Below are 23,551 nucleotides of genomic sequence, written 5' to 3'. Positions count from 1 at the left end.
TTTTGAGGTTGTGTGTTGGAACAGACGCCTTCCCTCACATCCACCAGCAAGGCTGCAGGGCTTTGTTTGTCCCTGCAAAAAAAAAAACAAAAAAAAAAAACAAAAAAAAAAGAAACACCCAGGGATGTGATATACTGATGCCATGGGATTTACACCCTGCCCTACAGGGAGTTCTGCAGCAGAGCCCTGCGCCGTGCAGCGCCCGCCTGCTCTGCCTTCAGCCTCTCCTTTGACACATCTGTCTTCATCATCGAGAGCACCCGCAGGAGGGTGGCTGTGGAGGCAATGCTGGAGAACCGCGGTGAGAACGCCTACAGCACCGTGCTCAACATCTCCTTCTCCAGGAACCTGCAGTTCGCCAGCCTCATCCCCAAGGTGCGGTGCTGGGAGCTCTGGTGGTTGGGAGAAGGGCTCCCTACGCCCTGTACGTTCAGCTCCTGGCTGCCACAGCTCAGAAATAAGCAGATTGCTGACAGAGGTGTAGGGGCTGTTGGAGGCTCGGAGCTTCCCAAAGAGCTGGAGGTGTTTGGGCAGTAGGGACCCGCTCCTTGTGACTGGGCTAATTAACAACTACTTCTTATCTGGTCATTGTGCAGGACAGTATCTCCTGATGACCAGAGTTCACAGGGAAGCATAGAAAAATCTTGAATACGGTGCCAAGAACAATCAGTTTCATTCATTCAGCACTGTAGTTAAGTTTTGGAAGAGGATTTAGACGGGAAAGCTGAAAGGGGCTTGTTGGAAATGCTGCTCTCCAGGAGCCGTATGGGGGGCTGCCCCTGCAGTGGTGCATGGGGAGGCTTTTCCTTGCCCGTTTGTTAAATGTCTCTCTCGTGAGGGACGTTTGTGAGGAGCATGGCCATGAGGTGGTGCCCGCAGCCAAACCCAGTGTCACAAGTGCCCTGCATCCCATTTCAGGATGACACAGACATCAACATCGACTGTGCGACCGAAGAGAAGCACCCCAACAAGAGGGTCTGCAATGTGAGCTACCCCTTTTTCCGCGCCAAAGCAAAGGTAATGCCATGCCTTCAAGAAACCTTTGGTTCAGGGGACCAGGTATGCCCAACCCCAAAGCCGGCTGTGGGCTCTGCAGCCCAATCACGATTGTGATTCCATTTCCAAGACAAGGAGCCAACTTTCCCACCTTCACTTTCCTCCATGCATTTTCCTGCCTCAAATTAACCAAGAGCGATCAGCTCCCTGCCCGCTTCCACAGCAACACCTCACTGAGCTGCCCTCCATAAAACCTTTCCGGCCCCCAGATCTGGCCAAAGCTGCACCGTGTCAAAGCCTGGAAGTGATAGGAGAACCCCAGGCACCTTGACAGCTCCCAAAAGGGTGTTTTGGATTCTTGTGGCTGGGAGCAAGCAGGGAGAAGCTCCCCATGACCTCCAAGGGCTGTGAACGCATCTGCATGGCATCAGGTAGCCCTGGTCCTGCCAAGACAAAGACGAAACTGGAGATGGAAATTTGGCCAGCGAGCAGCAGGAGCTTTAATATCATAATCAGCTGTGCAGTCCCAGACAGCTTGAGGTCATCGCCATGGCACTCACAGATGTGACACGCATCACATGTTATTGCCATTGGCTCCCAGCCCCACCAGCCGACCCCATACTGCAGATGTGCACTGCAGCCCTGCGCTGCTCCCCCCAGCAGTGCCCTTTCCTGAGGGGCTGCTTTGTTCTCTGGCTTCGGAGAGAAAAATGCAGCACATTGGAGGAAGGGAGCAAATCCTGCACGTCCCCAGCACAGCCTCTTTCCCTGCTGGGAAGATGGGTCTGTGTGCAGTGCCCTGCAGCATCTCCTCACTGGCGCAAGAGGTTTTTCCCATGTAACGCTTTCTCCCAATACCCACAGGTGGCTTTTCGCCTGGATTTTGAGTTCAGCAAGTCAGTTTTCCTGCAAAGCATGGAGATCTACCTGGTTGCCAACAGGTTAATGCTAGCTGCACTCCCTCGCTGGCTGCAGCATCGCTCCCTTTCTGCCTGCAGCTCTATGCTGGGGGGGTTGGTGGGTGGGGGGCCCTGTGATGCTTTGCTCAGAGCTGTGTTTGCTGCATCCAGGTGGGGAAGAACTGCATGGAAACACCATTGCTGTGTGTTCCCCTGCTCAGTGCCCACGGGGCTGCTCCACTGCTGTCTGTGTGCAACCTTCCACCAAACAGCTCGCAGTTATGGCCTCAGGCTGATGACAGCTCTGCAGTAGAATTGCTTCTCTCTGTGCTCTGGCTGTAAAGCAGAAGTGGACCCCTTCCCACTGCGCTCCTGCACACCGCACCACAACAAAAAGACCTGGGAGCCGCTCACGTTGTGCTTTGCTGCTCTTTCAGTGACAGCGAGGAGAAGGAGAGCACCAAAGAGGACAACGTTGCCCACCTCAACTTCCAGCTGAAGTACGAGGCCGACCTGCTGTTCACCAGGTGTGGAGCAGGGGGGCACAGAGGGGGGCTCTGCATCGCTGCTTGGTGCCGTGCTTGGAAAATCAGCAGTGAGAAGCAAGGAGGGAGCTGTGTTGTGTTAAATGCAATTATTCATGGGGGAAAAGAACCAGCTTTCTGTAGGTAATAATGTTCCTAGCATGTGTCCGCAGCCTGTGCTGGGGCTGTGAAGCTGCACCTGGGCTGGCAGCTGTGCGGTTTGCAGTCACCTCTCCAAGGAAAAGAGTGTGCATGGAAAGCTTTGGGCATCTGCTAGAGCAGAGTGTTTCCTCTGTCCAAAGCAAGGAGGGGAGTGAAGGCACAAGTGATAATTTATTAACCTGATTGCAAGATGAAATGTGGACTCAAGCAGCACATTCTCTGGCACTGTTTGCTGTGATTCCAGGAAGGTTTTCTAGACCTTCAGTCGCTTTTTCTTTTTTCTTTTTAAACACTAGAGGCTCTGGGGCAGAGAAAATAAATCCACTTCATTACTGACAGTTAATGCGAGCATTCTCTGTCCCGCTCTGTCACCACAGGACCTCCAGTCTGGACTACTATGAGATCAGATCCAACAGCTCCCTGGAGAGATACGACAGCATCGGTCCCCCCTTTCACTGCATCTTCAAGGTAAAGAAGATTGCATCCCACCCCCGTGTCACCGCCCCGCTCACCTCCCATCCCTCATCCCTGCCCTTTGTCCCTTCAGCTGCAGAACCTGGGCTTCTTCCCCGTGGAGGGGGTGACCATCAAACTCACCGTCCCCGTGGCCACCAGGGCTGGCAACCGCCTCCTGCTCCTCACCGACTTTCTGGTGGACCAGGTAGGGAGGGGTCCATCCTGGTGAAACTCCTTGGCATTGGGTGTGGAGGAGAGGATGGAGATGCCCCATGGTGGATGGCCCCACGTCGTGCATCACATCACGGTCACTCTGATGTCCCCACCTCAGGCCACGGTGCAGCAGTGACAGCTCTGAGTGACAGGACAGTGTCAGGTCCACCGTTCCCACCAGGATGCAATGAGGTGGCACCAGCACATCTCCATCCCCATCTACTTTTCCCACAGGAGAACACGACCTGCAATATCTGGGGGAACAACACCGATTACCGCCACACACCGACTGAGGAGGACCTGACCCGCACCCCTCTCCTGGTAGGCACTGAGCCCTGCAGAGGAACCCTGGCATGGGGAACCCTGGGGCTGTCCCTGCTCGGTGACACAGTCAGAGCATGCAGGGCTGACGCTCCCCATCCACCAATTCCCCCTTTGCAGAACCACAGCAACTCCGACATCATTTCCATCGACTGCAATGTGAAATTGGCCCCCAATGAGGAGATGAACCTCCACCTGCGTGGCAATCTGTGGATGAAGTCACTGAAAGCAGTAAGTCCTCTAAAGGCAAAGCCGTGGGGCAGCAGCTCCCCATCCCATGGCCTGTGCTCAGCTCCAGCCTCTCTTTGTGCAGCTGAAGTTCAAGTCACTGAAGCTGACCACCAATGCTGCCCTCCAGCGACACTTCGAGAGCCCCTTTGTCTTCCGTGAGGAGGATCCCAGCCGCCAGGTGAGCCTGGGCTGGGAAACCCATGGGGGTGGGACAGCCCTGTGCAACCCCATAGCTTTGGGGTTGTTCTGATCTTGCTGGAAAAGCATGGTGGTGGCTGGCAGAAGAGCTGGAGTAACCCATGCTGGGCACACAACAGCTCCAGGCAACCCACGTTGGGTACCCAATGGCTCCAGCATTCCCCAGCAATCACCTCCATTCCTGGTTCCTGAACCCCAGACCAGCATATCTATCTCCATGCTCTTTGCCTTCCAGATAACGTTTGAAATCTCCAAGCCAGAGGAGTGGCAGATCCCCATCTGGATCATCCTGGGCAGCACGCTGGGGGGGCTCCTGCTGCTGGCACTACTGGTGCTGGTGCTCTGGAAGGTGAGCAGTGCCCTGGGGGGGGGGGTAGGGGGAAGGGGAGCAGTGCTAGGGGGACCCCCGGCTCTATGCCCAAGACCGCTCACGTGGCTGCTGGGGAAAAAATATGCAACTTCACATCAAGGGTGCTCTATTGGGCATCACAACAGCATCTCTCTTCTTTTTTTCCCCACATCCATTGTGTTCACATTTCAGGCTTCAACCGCCTGACGACATCCCTTTAAAAGAGAGGCGTTCCCACGCAGCCAGCCCGAGTGATGCTGGGGTTTTTCTCTTCTCTCTGATCCTTACAGCTCGGCTTTTTTCAGAGCGGCAGCCGCCGGCGGGAGGCGGAGGAGCAGCGGAGCGCAGCGGTGCTGGAGTGATGCTGGCGGGGGTGGGGGGGCCTCTCGCTGCCTCCTGGGCGCACCGCCCGCCGTCCCTCTCGGTGCTGGGAGAGCCGGGGGTGCATCGGGACGAGGGTGCGCGCTGTGGGGGAGGGGGTTGTGTGAAATCGCCTCGACAGCTCCGAAACCCAAAAGAAAACAGAAAGATACGTGGCAAAGAAGCAGCCGTACATCCACCCCCCATTTGGCGGCCCTGTGCCATGGGAGCACAGCGAGAGGAACTTCAGCCTGCCTTGGGCACGGCTCACCTCTGCAGCAGCACCGATGGGATGAGCAGCAGAGACCCCGGCACACAACGTGGGGCTGCAGCACCTCCATGGGCACCACCTCTATCACATTCATTACTTCTAAGATACGTATACCTTCCAGTTTCCATCACGGAGCTGTGTCAAACCCCAGGGCCCAACCTGTCCCACCCTTTCCCCCCAAAAAAGGGGCAAAAGGACCAAAGTTTGGCTCCGTCCGCAGGGCAGGGCAGCGCTGGGGCAGGCAGAGGATTGGAGTTGCCTTCTCCTTGATGCACTGAACGCAAACAGTCGCAGAGCGAAGCACCTTAGGGCAGAATGGTGGCTGGCCGTGCTCAGCACCCAGCAGAGGGTCAGTGCTGTTCGACAACGCTCTTCCTTTACGGCGTAGCAGAATTTATTTATGCTGATGTTAATGGGAATGGAGGGGAAGGAAGCTACGTCCGCCCAACGTGTTAACGGTGGTTGGTAAAGAAGTTTTTGGGGTGGTTTTTGTTTTTTTTTATTGGTTTTTGTTTGTTTTTGTTTTTGTTTTGTTTTGTTTTCTAAGGATTAAAAATATGGTATGTGAAAACTGATGGCCTCCTGTCCTGTTCTGTGCCATGGGGAGGAGGAAGGGGGGTGCTTCTCCCCTTGGACTGGGGGCTGTGGGTGGAATTTCCTCCCAGGACCAGGGCTCTGCACAGCACTTGGAGTCTGCAGAGGTGGGGAGGAATGGGGGAATGTGTGTTCCTCTGGATGTGTGCATCATCTGGACATACACGCATGCATACATGGACATAAATTTATCCATACACAGACATGAATTTACATATACATACATCTATATACTTATACATGCACATATACTTACACAAACACACGTGTATACTCATATACTGCACATGCACACACATCCATACAGGTACACTTGTGCGTATATATGCACGTACACACACATATATACACACAGACTCAGTCATATACACATATATACACACACATACTTACACACACCTCCCTTTATATACATACACACGCATATATATACACATACAAGCTTCACACACATATATACATACACCATATATACATACACACACACCTGTGTGTGTATATATACACACACATATACACACACACACCCCTATATATTATATACACACATACTCCATATATATGTATATACACACACTCATATATATACACACACATATATATACACACACCATATATATATATATATATATATACTAAACATCTATATATACACACTCCCCCCCCACACACACACCCCACTATATATTATATATACACATACTCTGTATATATGTATGTACACACACATTTATATACACACCCCATATATATATATATATATACACTACACATCTATATATACACACACCCCATGCACACACACACACACACACCCCTATATATTATATATACACATACTCCGTATATATGTATATACACACACACCCCATATCATATACACACACACACCCATATATCTATATACACACCTCATATATCTATACACACACAAACACCACACACATATATATATATGTATACACACCCCAAAGATAATTATATACACATACATCCATATATATACACATACACACACTCTCTATATCTATATATTTATATACATACCCATATATATACACACATTCCATGTATATACACACCCTATACACACACACACACACACACACACACACACACACATATACATCCCCATATATATATATATATATATATATATACACATATACACATACACATTCCATACACACACACACACACCATATATAATATATACACACCCAATACCCACCCACACACACACACACACACACAGACCCCATTTATATAGATACACACTCCATAAATATCTATATATATATACACACACACACACCCCCATAAAAAGACACACACAGATGTCTACATACACAAAATACATACACAAAAGCCTCCTCCAGCTCTGGGAAATGCTGCTCATAGAAGAGACTGTGCATTATCAAGGGAGTGTATGTGCATTTCTCTGCCGTGTGTGTGTGTGTGTGTGTGTGTGTGTGTGTGATCTACATACAGCATTTATGTATCTATTTACATATATATGTAAAAATAGATACACATATATATATATACACATATACCCCCATACATATAGATACACCATACATACACACACACAATATACTTAAGTATACACACATACATAAGCACGTGTGTGTGTATATATATATGTCCACTAAATACATATAATGCATTATGTATACATATGCATTATATTTATGTATACACACATATGTATATTTGTATATCAACACATTATATATGTGTATTTTATGTATGTGCAATTATATGTGTATATACATATATACACGTGTATATATACATACACGTGTGTGTGTACATATCTATATATACACACACACACAAACACACACACATATATAAAATGTGTGTGTATACATGCACACACACAGAGCTGTGGGATAAACATGGTTCCCCCCCTAAAAACTGATCCTCAATACAAAGCACAGTCTCCACTGCGACCAAAAATTCCCAGAGCAGAAGCAGTGTGAGTACACGTAGCTGCATGATGGATGTGTAGCATAAGACATTATAAGCACCTGCTATGTGAGTATTATACTGCATTATGTTGTACAGCTATGTATACAGATTTGGACACCCGTGTGTGTTTCTATACATGTGTATCTACATGCATGTGCATACACACACATGCAGTTACACACAACACATAAACTGTGTGAGTAAATATGTATCTTCTGTGTGTGAGTGACACAGCCTTACATAGGGTCTGTATACAAATGCACACCAACTGTCTGCGTGTCTACATGTAAAATATATATATTAAATCTGTGGTTGTATAGCTGTGTGCACACATGGCAGGTGTTTGTCTGTATTTTCCAGCAGAGCAAAGATGGCAGTTTGAGAAGCCAATGTATTTCTAAAGCACTGCCCTTTGAGGAGACACGACCACCAATGCCAGCAGTCCCACCCCCCTTAAGCCCTGCTCTTCTTCCTGGGGCTGCACAAAAAAGCCACCTGCAGACCAACCCCACATTCAGTGTTTATTTATTTGTCATACAAATAGAAACGTGTGCCATAATCTCGCCTTGGAGTTCTACCCGGATAGTTGTTTTAAAAAAAAAAAAAAAAAGAAACCTACAGAACATTCTTTCATCATCTGAGGGTTAAAAAGCTGCTTTTAAAATGGCAGAGTTCCCAGGAGGTGGTGAGACCAGCAACACAGTACTGCCACAGCATCTGCAGCTCCCAGCCAGGACAAGCCCCGTCTGAGGCAACAGTTCCACTGTACAATCAGCTGCTTACCATAGAAGACCTTATGATAGGAGAGTTCTTTGTAAAAATCAGTTTTAAGAGAGATTTCCATAATAATGAAAGGAGTAAAAATGATGAAAAAATTCTCACAAAGTCCAATCGGGGGAGGCACAGACTCCTGGCTTGTTGGAGGAAGCAGTTTCAAGCAGAACCACGCTCTGAAGGAAGACTCTCTTTGGCGACGACGACCCCGTTAGGAAGATACAGCATTTGGAATCTGAGAGTGCAGCTCTACACACTTTGAGTCCAAGAAAGGTGCGTGTTGAGCGTCCAAACAAAACAAGTGAAAAGCGGTTTGAAATGCTGGGACACACACAGACACAAATACCCTATCCGTTTCCCAGGTACCCATGCATGGTCCTTACATGTGAGGGACTTAGCTGCATAAAAGGAAACCGTGCTGCTGGTTCATGTTGACCCACGTGCAAGTTCGTTCTTGAAAGCTACTCAGTGCTTACCATAGTATTGCCAATGAAGAGCTCGGTACTCCACCTGCTATGAGAGGAACAGACCACATCCGAATTTGAACCTGTATTTCCTAACAGAGCATCCCTTACTTCTGTAGCTGTTGATAACTGCCGTTCAAAAAGTCATTAAAAAGAAAATTAAAAGCTTTTAAGATGTTACCAACATCTTCAGCATGAACTGGAAGGCATTACAAGACTGTGAGGTATAAGAGCAATGAGCTGCTCTGTGTGCTGAGACATTAACCACGTAACGACCGGGGAATTCCATTCCCTACCTCACTTGGAGACATTTTAAAACCTCGGGAGCAGTGTGAGTGGGGCACTGGGGTGCCTTTGTATGTAACCACTCAGAGCATTCAACTGCCATCACCAGCAGAGAGATATATTTGAAAGAAGATATTCTGCACCACTTACATGGGGAATCTTTTTCTTTTGTTTCTGGAAACGAGGGAGAAAACATTATGATTATTTTTGTAATTAAAAGCAACGACCGAAATCTCAAACAGCAGATGTGACTATGGGAAAATCACGTGGCTTTTATCCCCCCCAGGATCCACATGAGAACAGAGGCTGCAGACCGAATCCAAAGGAACCAAAACAAGAGTGAAACACAACTCCATGGATACACGCATGTTCTGTCGCCTGCATTTGATGTCATCATGGGATAGCACCACCACAAAAGATTTTGTGTAGCCTAGTGAAACTTCACAAACTCCTCCAGAGTTCTGGGGATCTGGTTCTGATAGCTGATGTTATAGATCCGCACCGCACGGGCAGCCAGGCACTTGAGACTCAGCTTCATTTGAGTTTTAAGGAGTATTTCAGACACCCCCGTGGTACTTTTATCCAGAGGAGTTTTCTTCTGCTTATTTGTCATGTCTGTGTGGGCGCCGGCCTCCACCAGGCTAATGATGATGGAATGCAACGTCAAGAAGTCACTGATGGGCCTGTGGTATTGGACAATGAGGTGGAGAGGACTGTTCCCTTCGTTGTCCACAGCGTTGACATCAGCACCGCAGTCCAGCAGCAGCTTTGTGACGAGAGCATTGGGGAAGCTGCAGACATCATTGGTGTGGAAGTCGTCCACGGGAGTGCTGGAATTGACGGCGTGATGCAGCAGACTGGAGCCATCCCGCGTCCTGGGGTCGAGATGAATCAGGTTGTAGATCTGCTTGTTGATGCGCGACTGATCCTCTTCGCTGCACTGGGTCTTAGTGGAGATGCAGACCAAGTAGAGGAAGGTAAAAATATTGCATTCGTAGTTGTCCATGGCTGTGTGGATGTCAGTGTCCTGGGTGGTTTTGATGCGGGACATGCCTTGTTCTATTTCCAAGACGTTGCACCTCAGAACACTCTCGATGTCCTTGGCTTTAACCGGCTCGTTTAGGTGTATCATCTGAGAAAAGACCTGGGCAAACCTCAGGAGGTCCCTGTGAGTATTCCTGTTGCCTTTTTGCCTCAGATGCAAGGCATGGAGCCACAGCTTGATACACTGCTCAAATTCCATGCTATCTGCATAAACAGCCCCACGGTAAATAATGGGGTGAGAGACATCGATATTGTCCGAGCCCAGAATTCTCTCACGCACAATGAGGCCTTCCATGTGGAGGGCATCTCTGTCCTGCCTGATAGACTCTAATTCCTGAGGAGTTCTGCATTCCGTCCTGTTTCCGTAAGCTTCGATCGGCGGAAGAACTTCTTTCTCAATGATATTCTCACTGTCTCTGTACCTCTCCAGCATGGCTAAGTACAGGTAGTGGTAAGTCTTCATGATGTCATAGTTCTCCCTGTCGTTAGCAAACGAGGCACCCAGCAGCTCCAGCGCCTCGATCCGACTTCTCCTGTTGCAGCCGGCGTGTGCCAGCAGCAGCTCCACCACGTCTGCCTTGCAGCTCTCGGCTGCTACTTTCAGCGGAGTCATCCCGTGGCCGTTGACCATCATTGCTGCCTTCCACTTGACCAACTCCCTCACTATTTCCAAGTGGCCAGCCTCAGCCGCAAAGTGCAAAGCCGTGGCCCCGCAGTGGGCTTTGGCATTGGGGTCTGCATGCTGCTCGAGGAGATACCTCACCACGTCCGTGTGGCCCTTGTAGGCCGCGATCATAAGGCAAGTGTTGTCGTACTTGTTGGCGATGCTGATGTTGGCATTGTTTTCTACCAGGTACTTGACGATGTCCAACCTGCCATCAAAACAGGCGGCCCTCAGGGGAGTCGAGTTGGTCACCGTGGTGTGATTCACATTGGCTCCGTGACTGACCAGCAACTTGACAACCTCAAAGTGCCCCGCTCCTGCCGCGCACCACAGGGCTGTGGCCCCATCAATGACAAAGCTGGAAAGAGAAAGCAAGCAACAAGCAGTTAAACATTTGGCTGCTCTTTCAACTGGATCTTTTAAAGACAGCTGAGCACCATGCAAAAAAAAAAACCACACACCTAACCACTTTATAGCCACCCTTTATGGTTTCTAAAGGCGAAGAGACTCAGTGGGATAGCCAAAGTAAAAGAACAAGAGACCTACCAAGGAGACCTCCTGCAGGAAGAAGTGCTGGAAGTGGAAACTTCAAAGCAGCCGAGGGTGGAGCCACGTTTTGCAGCAGCGCTTCCCAGGCTGCTTTGAAGATCCTACCTGCAAGCTGCAGCCCCAGCCTGCGGAGGCCTCCGGAAGAACAGCGACAGGAATTCTCATTCCTTTCATCCCTCGTGCCAGAATCTCATTAAAGAAACAGATAAAGTTTTATCTTTAAGTTTACATATTGACAAAAAAAATAAAACAAAAAACTTTGAATTCAGGCACGAATGACAGTGTAAATATAGCATAGATTTGGCAGCAAAGCTGCCTGAAGACATGCATAGCATTTCATTTGTTCCCTGCCCCTGACAGAGAACTGGGGTGCTCTCTGTCACCCCTTCTGCTGTGCCCATTCCTTGACACCAAAATGCAAAGCAGACCAGCAATCAGATTAAAAAAAAAAAACAGACTTGAAGGAATATAAGAAAATTTTAAAAAGAGGAAGCTTTTCTAAGCCGGAGTGCTTCAGAGCTCTGCTTTGCATTACAGCCTTGCAGACAGCTTGCTGGCACTCGTAAACGTGGGGACAGTTAACTCCAGCAAAGCCTCACAGCTCCTTAAGCCACTTTCATTCCTAAATCTTCGGCACCTTCTGCAACTACAAATGCAAGGGCTGATGTCCTTTCCATTCCCCTAGATCTCTGAAGCAGCACTTAAGCACAGTTTACCCTGCAGGCAATATACATTGGAGGCACAGCCCGGATCACAGAGGAGGGAGAAATATCTGATTATTTCCATACGTCCACGCAGTCACGTTTTTCAGAATTAAAATATCAGGAGACACCGGCTCACTTTCAGCTTCAGCAGCAATTTTCATCATTTTACAAAGCTCTGCAGAAACAGCTGGTTGCCTGTTTGTAAATCCAGCATCTCCAGACAACACTTCAGAGGCCACTTAAGAGCCCTGGCATGCAGAGATGTCTATATAACAGATGTGGCTACCTTTGTTCCCAGTAAGAAGTTCCTTATTTTGCACATACATAACCACATCAAAGTACTTTTCTATTAAAACAGAAGTAAATCAGGATGTAGGCTCTGTGAGTGAACACAAGGTAATTTACTAACGCACCACAGGCCCATATTTACGAGTCAAAAGCTTGGAGCCCAAACAAGGGGGGTTTCTGGGCCACCTTATCACAAAAATGAAAATAACTCCAAGCATGATTTGGGATCACATGCTGCCTTTCTTCTCACCAGGCTGCGACTCCTACTGAGGCCAGGGGAGAGGTGATGGCACACTGTGCCCATTGTAAGTCAAACAACACCTCCTTTAATCTGCATCAGGCAGAGGCTCTGGCAAGCAGATCAGCATCCCATCAATGCACAGCATGAGAGAAAATCCAGCAGCAGAGGGGAGACAACAGCCCTTCTATCATTTCTGTCAACACAGGCCCTTCTTTTATCTAAAATAAAGACAGACACTCACACCAGCAGGTATTCTCAACCAGTTTTTACTTGTGAAAAGAGGGCTGAAAAAGGAATAAAAAAGCACACACACAGTTCCTCCCCCTTCATTCAGCATTCAAGAAGCAAGTAAGCCTTCCCCTGAGTTAGGTGGAGCTGCACAGACATCACTGCAGCTCATCAGGCAGGAGCCAGAGGAGAGATACGGGGGGACCTTGACGATCCCTCTCAGTATCTGATGGGAGCTCTCCTTTCTGTGCCAGCACACAGCCAGCTACCTGCTGAACCTGGAGCTGTTCAAAGGGTAAATGGACCTTCGCTATTCTTGGCTTTAAGAATGACTTATGGGCAACTACTTGACAAGAGTTGTAAAAGACTTTAAAAACAAGAGAGGTAATGAAGCTTGTGACAACAAAGCAAAGGAACGTGGGAGCGCAACGGCCTGCAGGTTTAACACGATGACAGGCAGAACCACTTCAACACCTAACAGAACAGATGTACTGCTCATCTGCTATAAGAGAACACTGCTGTTGAGTCTAAACACTGCACTGAGTCTAAAATCTATTTAGAAACAGGCTGTCTGCAGCCAGCTGGCCACACCCCCCCAGACGAGAAGCAAACCACAAGCATTCATCCTGCCTGTCACACAGCACCACAAACCCCAGCTCCTGGGCAGTGCCCTTGTTCCTCACCACAGCCCCTGTTCTAAACCATCGCATTTTCCTCCCTGCTACCCCGTGCCAGCCCCCAGCAGTGAGGAAGCTGCTTCTTATCCGAGTTGGAATGGAAAAAGCCTGACCTGGAGCAAGCAGGTGGCACCACCCCACTCTCATCCTACTTGTGGTCTGTCACAGAATGCTTGATGTCACAGAAAAGCTGCTTTGGTGCAGAATGCATATGGGGTCACCTGCCCACCAGGCTAATAAAACCCTGCCTGCAATCTCAGCTTGAAGTAGTGAAGGCGCATCAAGCGGCTACACCCCTGGGACAGCAGTGCCATGCCCATCCCAACAGCCCAGCCACCAGCTGAGCGATGCCAAGCAGGCAGCCACGGCCTGGTGCTGGCCCTGGACACAACATTATAGGCCCCAGACACAACGTGACAAGGTGCAGTGCAGGCCCTGGACACAATGTGACATGTCCAGGACAGACTATCAGCACGGAATCATAGAACTGAATGTTGGAAGGAATCTTTAAAGGCCATCTGCTGCCACTGCCCTGCAATGAACAGAGACACCCAAAGCTCCATCAGTGCTCAGAGCCCCTCCAGCCTGACCTCAGGTGTCTCTAAGGTGGGGACATCCACCGCCTCTCAGGGCAGCCTGTGCCAGTGCTCTCTAGTCTTATCGTAACAAATTTTCTTCCTTATACCCAGCCAAGATCTCTTCTCTCTTCTCACACAGACCGCACTGAAGAGACTGCGTCCTTCCTTCTCAGATGCTGAAAGGCCTCTCTCAGCTCCCCCCAGAGCCTTCTTTTCCCCAAACTGAGCAGCCCCGGCTCTCTCGTAGGGGAGGCGTCCCATCCCTTGGGCCACTTCTGCAGCCCGAAAATGCTCCAAGAGAACCACGTGAGGCCCAAGACACCTTATGACAAAGCCAGGACAGGCCGTGCACACACCATAACCAGGCCCCGGCCAAACCACCACCGGGCCCAAGGCGGGGCTCAGACACACCGTGACCAGCAGCAGCTCAGGCCCCATCCAAACACCGAACCCAGGCCCGGTGCCAGGCTCTACGTACCCATCGAAGCGCACGGTGCCGGTCTGCTGGGTCTGCACGCGGTAGTGCTCGAGGAGCAGGCGGACCACCTTGGTGTGGCCGTTGCGGGCGGCGATGATGAGCGGGGTGGAGCGCTGCCCGCCGTGCTGGCTGACGTATCCCAGCAGGTACTTGATGTCGCTCTCGGAGCGGTTGAGGAGCAGCGCGGCCAAGGTCAGCACTCGCCCCTCGCTCGCCGCTTTGTACACGTACCCCGCCAGCCCCTCCATCGCCGCCTCCTCCTCCTCTCGGCTGCGGCCCCGCCGGCCCGGCCGGCCCTGCTCGGGCCTGCCCGCGGCCGCCGGGGCCGCTTCTCCCTCCGCCTCCCGCTCCGTCCTGCCTCGGGGCCCGGCGGGGGGCACATGCGGCCCACTCGGGGCCAGCCGCCCCCCGGGCCCGGCGGCGAGGCGGGGCAGCCCCAGCGCCCACCTCCTCCTCCTCCTCCTCACCCGCGACCCATCCCGGCGCCGCCGCCCCCGGCCGGGACGCGAACCCGCAGCCCGAGGCGGCGCGGGGTGGGCTGGGAGGGGGCGCCGGGGGAGCGGAGCGCCGCTACGGATCGCCGGAAGGGCCCCACGGGGTGCGCGCGGGGCACGGGGCTCTCGCGGCCGCTCCGCCCCCGATTCCGGAAGTGAAACCGGAAGTGAGCGCCGCGCGATCTCCCTCGTTGTCCTCCCGGAAACAGGGAGCCGCGCACAGACGTTCCGCGTTGCGGACTCCATCGTTCCCCCCGACCCCAGCGCCGCTGCCCGTCGCGGGGCCTCCCTCAGCCAGCTCGGCGAGAGCAGCCCGGCCTTGGGTTTGGCCCCTTGGTGCTGCGTGTGAGTGGAAGTCACGCGTGGTTTAAAGTTGCCAGCAGCTTTACAAGCCCATCCACAACAGGGCGCACACAGGCAGTCCCACAGAGCCACCCCCCACCGTGCCCTCAGCAAGACACCTCAAAATCCCCCGAGCTCCCCCTGCGGCCTGGGGTCCCATTGGCACGAGCGAGAGCACCGTGAGCACAGTGACAGACGGCCTGTGCCGATCCGCAGCCCGTCTGCTGCGCCCCATTGTCCTGAAGGGGATCCGCTATCAGCCCAATAAAGAATTAATGGAGAGCCATGCAACCGGAGCTGTGCGTAGGCTGCAGCGTGCATTATGCATGGCTGTGTGGCCCGGCCGTGCTGTGGGCAGTCACCAAAAGGAGCCCTGAGGAGAGGGGTCGGGGTGTTCAGTCAATGGGGATCAGCCTCACGCAGCCCGAGCTGTGCCCAACACAATGAGTTCACAGTCAGTGTAAGCAGAGTTCTTCTCCGTTACCTCCGCCATCCCCTCTGCCTTGCAGGGTGTTCGCATTCCCAACAAAAGCCGGGCTCCTCAGTGCACAAACAACCACGAAGGGAGAAACTAGCTCCATTCTGCAGCCTCATGGCAGCCACTCCTGACATGCTCGGTGCTGTCAGGACCTCAGGTCATCATCACGCAAGCTGTGGCACAGCCTGCAAACACTTCCAGCCTCATACTCTGCAAAGAGAGCTCTGTCGTCCCAGCCCAGCAGCAAATACTGGGGCCGTGCGCACAGAAGGCAGCACAGCATCAGGAGGTTTAGAACTCTGTGATCTTTAAGGTCTTTTCCAATCCAGGCGGTTTGGTGATTCTGTGATCAGCATCTCCTAACTCACCGGGTTGCACCTTTGTGCCAATTGTGTGAGGCAGTGTTTGCACTCCGTCAGCCTTTTCCCACTTCCAACTCTCATTTCCTCGACCAGGTGAGGACTCACATCAGTGCATGTGGTGGCACTTCGGGACCAATAGTTTTATTTCTAAAGAGCACTTAGGGAGTTAAAAATCGTCTCTCTCTCCTTCCTCTATTTCAAAAATAGCAAGGATTATCTGAGCAGGGAAATTATTTGGACAGGGAAATAAAACGAGCTGCCTAAAATTTCTATGTGGAATAAAGGGGACGATTGAGGGCTTGGAGGGTTTTCTGTGCACTATCTCTCTACTCCGATAGCTGGATGAGGCAGGAGAGCGGTGCTGAGCCAACAGAGCAGCGCCTGCTCCCGATTTTGGGGTGGATTTCAGCCCTGGCACTCATCCTGCAGGGCAGCATCGCGTGCAGAGGCGGCAGCAGCGTGCTGGCCAGCTGCTTCCCGTACCAGGGTGCATGAAGAGGGGGACAGGAGGATCATGGAGGCGGTAACGATCGTCGTTTGAAAGAAATAATTAAAAACAATCACGACAAAAAACAATAAAAATAACAACGAACGTCACAATAACGAAAATACGCAGAATACAAATACGAAGAGTCGCAATAACGAAGCCCATTACAGCCGCTCCGACGACCCCCAGCCCCGGCTCCCCCCGGCCGCTCCCTCCGCCCGTCCCGCCGCCCGCAGCCGCGCAGCCGCCCGCCCTCCCCCAGCGCCGAGGCGGGGCCCGGGCGGAGCAGCACCGCGCCGTGCTGAGCCGAGCCGAGCCGAGCCGAGCCGAGCCGGGCGGGCGCATGCAGGGCTCGGCGCGGCGGCGGCCGTTCCCGGCGGCGGCTCCGGGCTCCCCGCAGCCCTCCGGGCCGCTCTACGCGGGCAGGTGAGCGGCAGGGGAAGGGTGCGGGGGGGGGGATGCGGACAGGGGGGCGGCCCGTCGTGCCCAGAGCTCCCGGCACCATCCCTGGGATCCCCGCGGCATCACTCGGAGCGCCCAGCCCATCCTGGCTGTATCGGATGGCCAACTCCACGCAGCTCCCTCCCTACACACATCACCCTGACCGCTCCCTGGATCGGTGTGGATCCCTCCGGTCCCACGCAGACCCCCGGCCCAGCCCGGCTCCTGCCGGGTACCACCTCCTCATCCGAGATGCTGCAGTGCTCCGGGCATCCCTGGCGGTTGGGTGCCCCCGACTTCATGGCAACTTCTTAAGGGAACCACGGGTCTCTCAGGCTCATCCCGACCCTCCAGGGTACCGCCATCCATCCCACAGCTCCGTGCTCAGCTCGGGGCTCTGCTCTCAGCACCCCAAAGGAGCACGTGGCACCTTGGCCCTAAAGCAGCTGCTTTCCCTTGCCGTAGGGAGATGAAGTCCGGGGGACTGCCTGGAGGAATGGGCTCAGTGGGGCGGTTCTGCAGGGGCAGGGCACGGGATGAGCCTGAGAGCAAAGACTGACGCTGACCGTGTGGCCGGACCATCCCCGTGCTGGAGCACCGCAGGGCAGGAACGCTTTCTTGCATTCAATACTTTTTTACATTGAGTACTTTCATAGCATTCGACACTTTTTTCTTTTTTTTTCTTTTTTTTTTTTTTTAGCATTGGAAGCGTGGTGGGAGCTTTGTTTTGTCACACAGAAGTTAAAAATAGTTGCACTTAATTCAGCATTCGGGCTTCGCATCCTGCTTTTGTGCCCCCACCTCAGCCAGGGAGAGCCTTCATAAGAGACGTGTGGGTTTTTATTCCTGATGCTTTACCTTTCCGTGCTGCCTCCTCCTCTGCTCAGAGTCCCAGCTCTGTACATACACAGCACTGATCCCAACTCACCCAGCAGCAAAGCACAGACTCTGGCTGGACACGCAGCCCTGCAGCCTCCTCCTGCCTTCCCCATCCCCACGGGGCTGATTTCTCCTTCTGTCCCTACCAGGCATGGGGCAGCAAAGAACGAGGACACCTCCAAGACCTCCCCGTTCCACCTCGACCTCTGGTTCTACTTCACACTGCAGAACTGGGTGCTGGACTTCGGCCGTCCCATCGCCATGGTGAGCTGGGGGTGGCAGAGCAGTGCTGGTGCATCCCCAGCCCATAGGTTTACTTTTTCATAATACCTGTGATGTTTCTGCTGCTCATCTCCGTCCCTTTGCCTGCACGTCTTGAACGTGGGGCTCTTGCTCTCTACATAGCATGTGGCAGGAGGTTTTTTGGGGCCTTTGCCCTAAAAAATGAGGGTTTTTTAGTGCTGGCACCTGAACAGGACAGAGCGTTAGCACAGATCACTGCTGTTGGGTTTCTCAGTGCTTTCTCAGCACTGCGGGAGTGCACAGCTGAGATTCAACCGTTCCTTTAGCTCCTGTATCCCAGTGGTGCCAGCAGAGAGGCTCCCTACAAGAACAGCTCCCCATTATTAACAGCAATGTGAAGCATCGCAGAGCTGGCCACCAGACTGCAGGCCAGCAGCCACCAGCAGCCATAGCCCCGAGCCAAGCTCTGCTCTGTTCCCATCCCAAAGCAGGTGTGGGGCTGTGAGTGCTCCCAAAGCAAGGTGTGGTAAGGCGAGCTGGACCATGGGTGTGCACTGATGCATCTTTTTCCCCCTCTCCTCAGATAATCCTGCCGCTGGAGTGGTTTCCCCTGAACAAACCGAGTGCCGGAGATTATTTCCACATGGCTTACAATGTTATAACTCCGTTTCTTCTGCTAAAGGTAAACCATTCTTAACGCTGCCGGCTGTAAGAGCGGGGCAAGTGGCACTTCTCCTCAGGTGAAACCACTCACCAACCACCACTGAGCCCTCCCTGTGCTCTGCAGAAGGAACTGAGGATGCCGGCTGCTCAGGACTGAGGCACTGCCCGCCTCCGTGCAGCCCACGACCACCTCCTCACCTTTCTGCACCCTGGAAACTATTTTCGCCTTTCCAGCAATTCCCCACCCGCCGGCCGTAAGCCACAGGTGGGGCTTTTGAGGTTTTTTCTCCCGCTTTGAGGCAGTTTGGTGGCTGTGAGCTCGTGGGAGTCAGGCTGCTTTCCCGTCCGTGTGCCGTCAGCTGGAACAAAGCCGGTCTGACCACATTCTGCACCCACATGGCTCAGCCTCTGACAGAAGCTCTGATTCAAGGGGAAGGCTGCCGAAGTCGGAGCCCAGGAGAAATCCCTTTGCTTGTTCACATGCTCCCTGCATGTAAAAGCACGTCGCTTCACCCTTGAGCTCCACATTCAGAACCAAAGCTCTTCTCCCCACGGTGCTGTGTTAAGACAGCACCCACCCAGACCTTACGGGGCAGCTGGAACTGCAGCAGGTTTCCCAAGTTGTTCAGTGCTTAATTCCACTTGCTGTTCAGCATCAGAGCTGTGTCTGTAGCTCAAATTCATCCAGCCACCAGATCTTGCAGCTACGTTTTCAGGTTAAGGACTGTCCTGTCACAGGGAATCTTTTCCTGTGAAACACTTGGCAGTGAGGAGATACAAAAAAGCAATTATAAATATATTTTAACCTTCGTTAGCCAGGAATTGAATTACGTCCCGAGATGGAAATGATTCTGTCCTGAGTTTGGGAGTGATTGAACTCCATTGGGGCTGGAAAGGAAAGCTCAGTCCCAGTCCTGGTGGGGCTGTGGGCACTTTCACACTCAGTGTGAGCTGTGCTGAGTGGCACAGCCAGCCTCTGGGAGCTCAGTGCTCCACAGGTCACAGTTTGCTGCTGTGGTCACCCCGTGTAGCCCTAAAGGACACCTCTGCCCTTCTTCCTACACCAGATGGGAGCTCCCCGAACCCTGCGACAGTGGCAGCCGTTAGAGAGAGGGAAAGTTAAGCCTCAGAATTAAATACAAATAAGGAGCTTTTCTGCATTCGCGCAGACGAAGGGCTGCAAAGCTGCTTTGGCAGCGCAGGGTTTGCTGGGTCCCAGCACTGCCGTATCTCCCCCTGGTGGGCTCTGAGACCTTCCCCATCCCCAGGCTATGAGGGACGACGCTTCCCTGCCCACAGCGGCTGAGGCTGAAATGAAGGAGGGCTCATTCCGCTCCACTTCAGGAGCAGAAAGAGAGGGAGGGATCCACTTCCATTAGGAAGAAAGGAGACCAAACAACCCAGCAGAGCTCCCTGCACGGGGATGCGGCACTGGGGAGCGGTGCGGGAGGTCCCTCTCACCGCTGGAGGGCACAGAAAGGCTGCTGGAAGCACGAGGGGAGGAGGGCCAGCAGCTGCTGCTTTGTGGCTGGTGAACGATGCTCTTGGTCGCGTCTGGGGAAGGAGTTGCTGGGTGTCCTGGCTGGGAGTCGTGGCTCAGTGTGAGCGGTGGCTCAGGTGTGGGTGCCCCAAAATGTGATTTATCATCCCAAAAAGGGATGGAACGCATGCTGGGAACAGAAAGCTGCACAGGCTGTGCTTTTCTGCAGGTCTCTGCGTGGCGCGGGTGACTTTTGCAAGGCGGGAGAGGGGTGAATTTGTCCCTTTGTCCCTCCTCACTGCTCAGTGTCTCCTTTGTCAGCTCATCGAGCGCTCCCCAAAGACGCTGCCACGCTCCATGGTGTACGTCAGCATCATCACGTTCGTGATGGGTGCCAGCATCCACCTGGTGGGCGACTCCGTCAACCACCGCCTGATCTTCAGTGGCTATCAGCACCACCTGTCCGTCAGGGAGAACCCCATCATCAGGAACCTGAAGCCAGAGACGCTGGTAAAGCCACTTCTTTATATCGAGGCTTAAAAAATAATCATCATCATTGTTGCTTGTTCCTATTTGGGAGCGTGCCGTGTGCCCTCTCTGCCCTTTTGAATCTGTTCCGTTGCGTTGCAGATTGATTCCTTTGAGCTGCTGTATTACTACGACGAGTATTTGGGTCACTCAATGTGGTAAGCGCTTTGCAGGCTTGATCTGGAGGGCTCAGAACGATGCACTGAGGGGCAGAGCTGCTCGCCGCGCTCCGCTGGGGTGCTTGCAGGGATCTCTCCCTCCAAATGCTGCCCATTTCTGCCAGCTTTTTTCGATCCCTGTCATTTTGGGGACGTGCAGCCATGGGGAGCAGCAGAGCAGCACTGTTCCCCCCTCCTCTTTCAGATTCACTGACAGTTCTGCTCCAAAAATGTAAACTGATGACCACCCGCACCCTGCTCATTTGTCGAGATGATCACACTAATGAATGGTCACAGTGGGGAGGGAATGGGACATAAAACAGGGCTCTGAGCCCCAAACTCACCCCAGGCTGCCTCTGCCCCCAGGTACATCCCCTTCTTCCTGATCCTCTTCATATACTTCACCGGCTGCTTCACACCCGACGAGGATGAGAGCAGGATGCCAGTGTCTGCACTGCTGCTGACGGGGCCGAGCAGCCTCTATTACTGGTGAGTGCCCCACTGGGGCTCTGGGGGTGCCAGGGCAGAGCTGCAGCTCCCGTGCCAAGCTGGAAAATCCAATCAAATCACCTTTCAATGAGCCTTTGAGAGCTGGGACCACTTCAGCACTGCGTGTCCCTGTCCCAGTTTGGGGTGTTTGTCACCCACTGTGTCGCTCCCCCCACTGGCACAGCTGTCCCAGCCCTACCTGCTGGCATCCTGTGCTTTTCCTGCTCTTCTATTCCTTAGGAATCCCAGCACGAGGTCTGTACAGCTGCAGACTGATCTCCCACCCCCCCGTGCTGTGGGCAGACAGATCTGCATGGCGTTGGGGTGCTCCTGGTGCCACTTTCCCTGGAGCACAGGGATGAACACCAACACATCCTGCAGGGCTAAATGGCCTTTTGAGAGAGGTCTTATTTATTTCCCATATTCATTAGCCTCCTCTTCCCAGAAGACAACTTCCCTGGTGGCAGCCAAACAACTTCCCACTCATTGTCAGTGACTGCGCCTGTGGCTTTGACCCCTGCTGAGGCTGTTCTCATACAGTAAATTAATTTTTGATCGTCAAAATCATCAGGATGATTTGGTCAGTTCCCACTTACCCCGCTGCTCTGCCTTTAAATACATCAGCTGAGTCTCTGCCATTCCAAGGAAAACAATTTAAGATGCACTGAGCACAGTTCCACCCACCAGCACCCAACCAATCCTCAGCACAGCTCCCCACAGGCAGGCATCCATGGGTGCCCCCACCCCACGGGCTCCTGGGGGCTGGTACCCAAAACAGTACCTGGCTTCCAACACTCCCCATGAGTTTGCTGCCTCTCTGCACTCTCCCAAATGAGTGCAGCACCCTGATTTACACTCATGGTTCTGCGTGGTGCAGGAGAAAACAAATGGGTAACAAGCCGTGGGTAACAGTTCCTCAGGTTTCCCATGGACAGGAACCAAATCCTTCCCATTTCTGAGACAAGGACCAAATCCTCACCATTTCCCATAGACACAAACCAGAGCCAGGGAAGTACGAGAGCTCTGCTTCCCCCCCCAGCCTTTTCCTTAAGCTTTCAGGACTCACCGCAGCCATTTCTCTGCTCCTAAGTGTGGAGAAATGCATTTCTGGGCTGCCAACAAGTGCCATGTATCCCATTTGGAGCCAAGCAGGGAGAACACCAACCCAAACAGCTGCTTTAATGGGGAAAAAACGTTGTAGGGTGCTTGCAATGGGCTCCTACCATCAGTACAAACCTTTTGGACGACACTGCAGGCTGGCACGTGTTTTGGGGTGAACACTTACAGGTGCTTTGCTTTGCAGGTACCTCGTGACCGAGGGGCAGATCTTCATCCTCTACATCTTCACTTTCTTCGCCATGATGGCTTTGGTGATGCACCAGAAGCGCAAAGGGCTGGTGTTGGACAGCAACGGGCTCTTCCTCTTCTACTCGTTCATCATCACCTTGGTTCTGATTGCTGTGTGGGTGGTGTGGCTGTGGAACGACAAAACCCTCAGGAAGAAATACCCCGGGGTGATTTACATCCCCGAGCCGTGGGCTTTTTACACCCTGCACATGAGCAACCTCCACGCGGCGAAGGAGAGTTTGTAGGTTTTGATATTTCGGAGCGAATCAAAGGAAAAAAAAAAAATAAATAAAATCTAGTTTTTCTAATGTAGAGGTATTTCAAATAAATCCTTTGCCCGACATTGGCTGCAAGGTGAATGCTGTCAGCCGGGGGGCTTTGCTAGGAGCTCACCTGCAGTATTCAGCTCCTGGAGCTGCGGCCTCACGGAGGTGGGGGCTGCAGGGGAGGATTGGCTGTGCTGGAGCAGTGCTGGGGGTGGGGATCAGCGGGGGGGGCTGCTGCTGTGCCCAGCCCTGGTGGGGTTCTGGGCAGATTGAGCTGAGCTCACATCATGGGGAGGTTTTGGGGTCCCTTCCAACCCAACCATTCTGTGATGCATTACAAGATGTTGATGTATTATTATATATTGTGGT

The 23,551-nt window shown here is 52.5% G+C and overlaps 3 protein-coding genes across 5 annotated transcripts in view; 2 read left to right on the top strand and 1 right to left on the bottom strand.

Annotated features, from left to right (window-relative positions):
* The window catches only part of ITGA11 (integrin subunit alpha 11), a 32,824-nt gene extending 27,273 nt beyond the window's left edge, over window positions 1–5,551 (top strand). Inside the window, exons 20-30 of one of the 3 annotated variants that reach the window (XM_085234263.1) lie at window positions 168–375; window positions 919–1,017; window positions 1,861–1,937; window positions 2,333–2,422; window positions 2,959–3,049; window positions 3,129–3,242; window positions 3,485–3,571; window positions 3,692–3,802; window positions 3,885–3,980; window positions 4,236–4,349; window positions 4,655–5,551. In XM_085234263.1, coding sequence (XP_085090389.1) covers window positions 168–375; window positions 919–1,017; window positions 1,861–1,937; window positions 2,333–2,422; window positions 2,959–3,049; window positions 3,129–3,242; window positions 3,485–3,571; window positions 3,692–3,802; window positions 3,885–3,980; window positions 4,236–4,349; window positions 4,655–4,711 — 1,144 coding nt within the window. In that variant the 3' untranslated portion in view covers window positions 4,712–5,551. Of the gene's footprint in view, window positions 1–167; window positions 376–918; window positions 1,018–1,860; window positions 1,938–2,332; window positions 2,423–2,958; window positions 3,050–3,128; window positions 3,243–3,484; window positions 3,572–3,691; window positions 3,803–3,884; window positions 3,981–4,235; window positions 4,350–4,541 lie in introns of all 3 variants that reach the window. The other 2 variants (XM_085234262.1, XM_085234264.1) reach the window with 2 other exon arrangements.
* A 2,508-nt stretch (window positions 5,552–8,059) lies between these two features.
* On the bottom strand, window positions 8,060–15,211 carry FEM1B (fem-1 homolog B). The gene is made up of 2 exons (XM_010717664.4): window positions 14,526–15,211; window positions 8,060–11,140 (listed from the first exon to the last, which is right to left on the bottom strand). The coding sequence occupies exons 1-2, from the start codon at window positions 14,771–14,773 to the stop codon at window positions 9,505–9,507; spliced, it is 1,884 nt and encodes a 627-aa protein (XP_010715966.2). The 5' UTR covers window positions 14,774–15,211; the 3' UTR covers window positions 8,060–9,504.
* Window positions 15,212–16,930: 1,719 nt separating this feature from the next.
* On the top strand, window positions 16,931–23,259 carry CLN6 (CLN6 transmembrane ER protein). Its single transcript, XM_085234260.1, has 7 exons — window positions 16,931–17,114; window positions 18,158–18,272; window positions 18,835–18,933; window positions 20,716–20,904; window positions 21,025–21,080; window positions 21,447–21,569; window positions 22,873–23,259. The coding sequence occupies exons 1-7, from the start codon at window positions 17,032–17,034 to the stop codon at window positions 23,159–23,161; spliced, it is 954 nt and encodes a 317-aa protein (XP_085090386.1). The 5' UTR covers window positions 16,931–17,031; the 3' UTR covers window positions 23,162–23,259.
* Window positions 23,260–23,551: the final 292 nt, after the last annotated feature.

Source organism: Meleagris gallopavo, chromosome 12, assembly GCF_905368555.1.
Source record: "Meleagris gallopavo chromosome 12, MGAL_WU_HG_1.1, whole genome shotgun sequence".
Lineage (NCBI taxonomy): Eukaryota > Metazoa > Chordata > Aves > Galliformes > Phasianidae > Meleagris > Meleagris gallopavo.
Note: the sequence above shows the minus strand (reverse complement) of the source record. Positions and strands in the feature narration are given on the sequence as shown.

What these genes read in the sequence shown, in the direction of transcription:
- FEM1B (XM_010717664.4), bottom strand. Translation starts at nt 14,773, where the DNA reads ATGGAGGGGCTGGCGGGGTACGTGTACAAAGCGGCGAGCGAGGGGCGA. An exon ending in GGCACCGTGCGCTTCGATGG is followed by an intron (nt 11,141 to 14,525) that starts GTACGTAGAGCC and finishes TTCTCTTTCCAG; the next exon opens with CTTTGTCATTGATGGGGCCA.
- CLN6 (XM_085234260.1), top strand. Translation starts at nt 17,032, where the DNA reads ATGCAGGGCTCGGCGCGGCGGCGGCCGTTCCCGGCGGCGGCTCCGGGC. An exon ending in TATTTGGGTCACTCAATGTG is followed by an intron (nt 21,081 to 21,446) that starts GTAAGCGCTTTG and finishes CTCTGCCCCCAG; the next exon opens with GTACATCCCCTTCTTCCTGA. An exon ending in CCGAGCAGCCTCTATTACTG is followed by an intron (nt 21,570 to 22,872) that starts GTGAGTGCCCCA and finishes TTTGCTTTGCAG; the next exon opens with GTACCTCGTGACCGAGGGGC.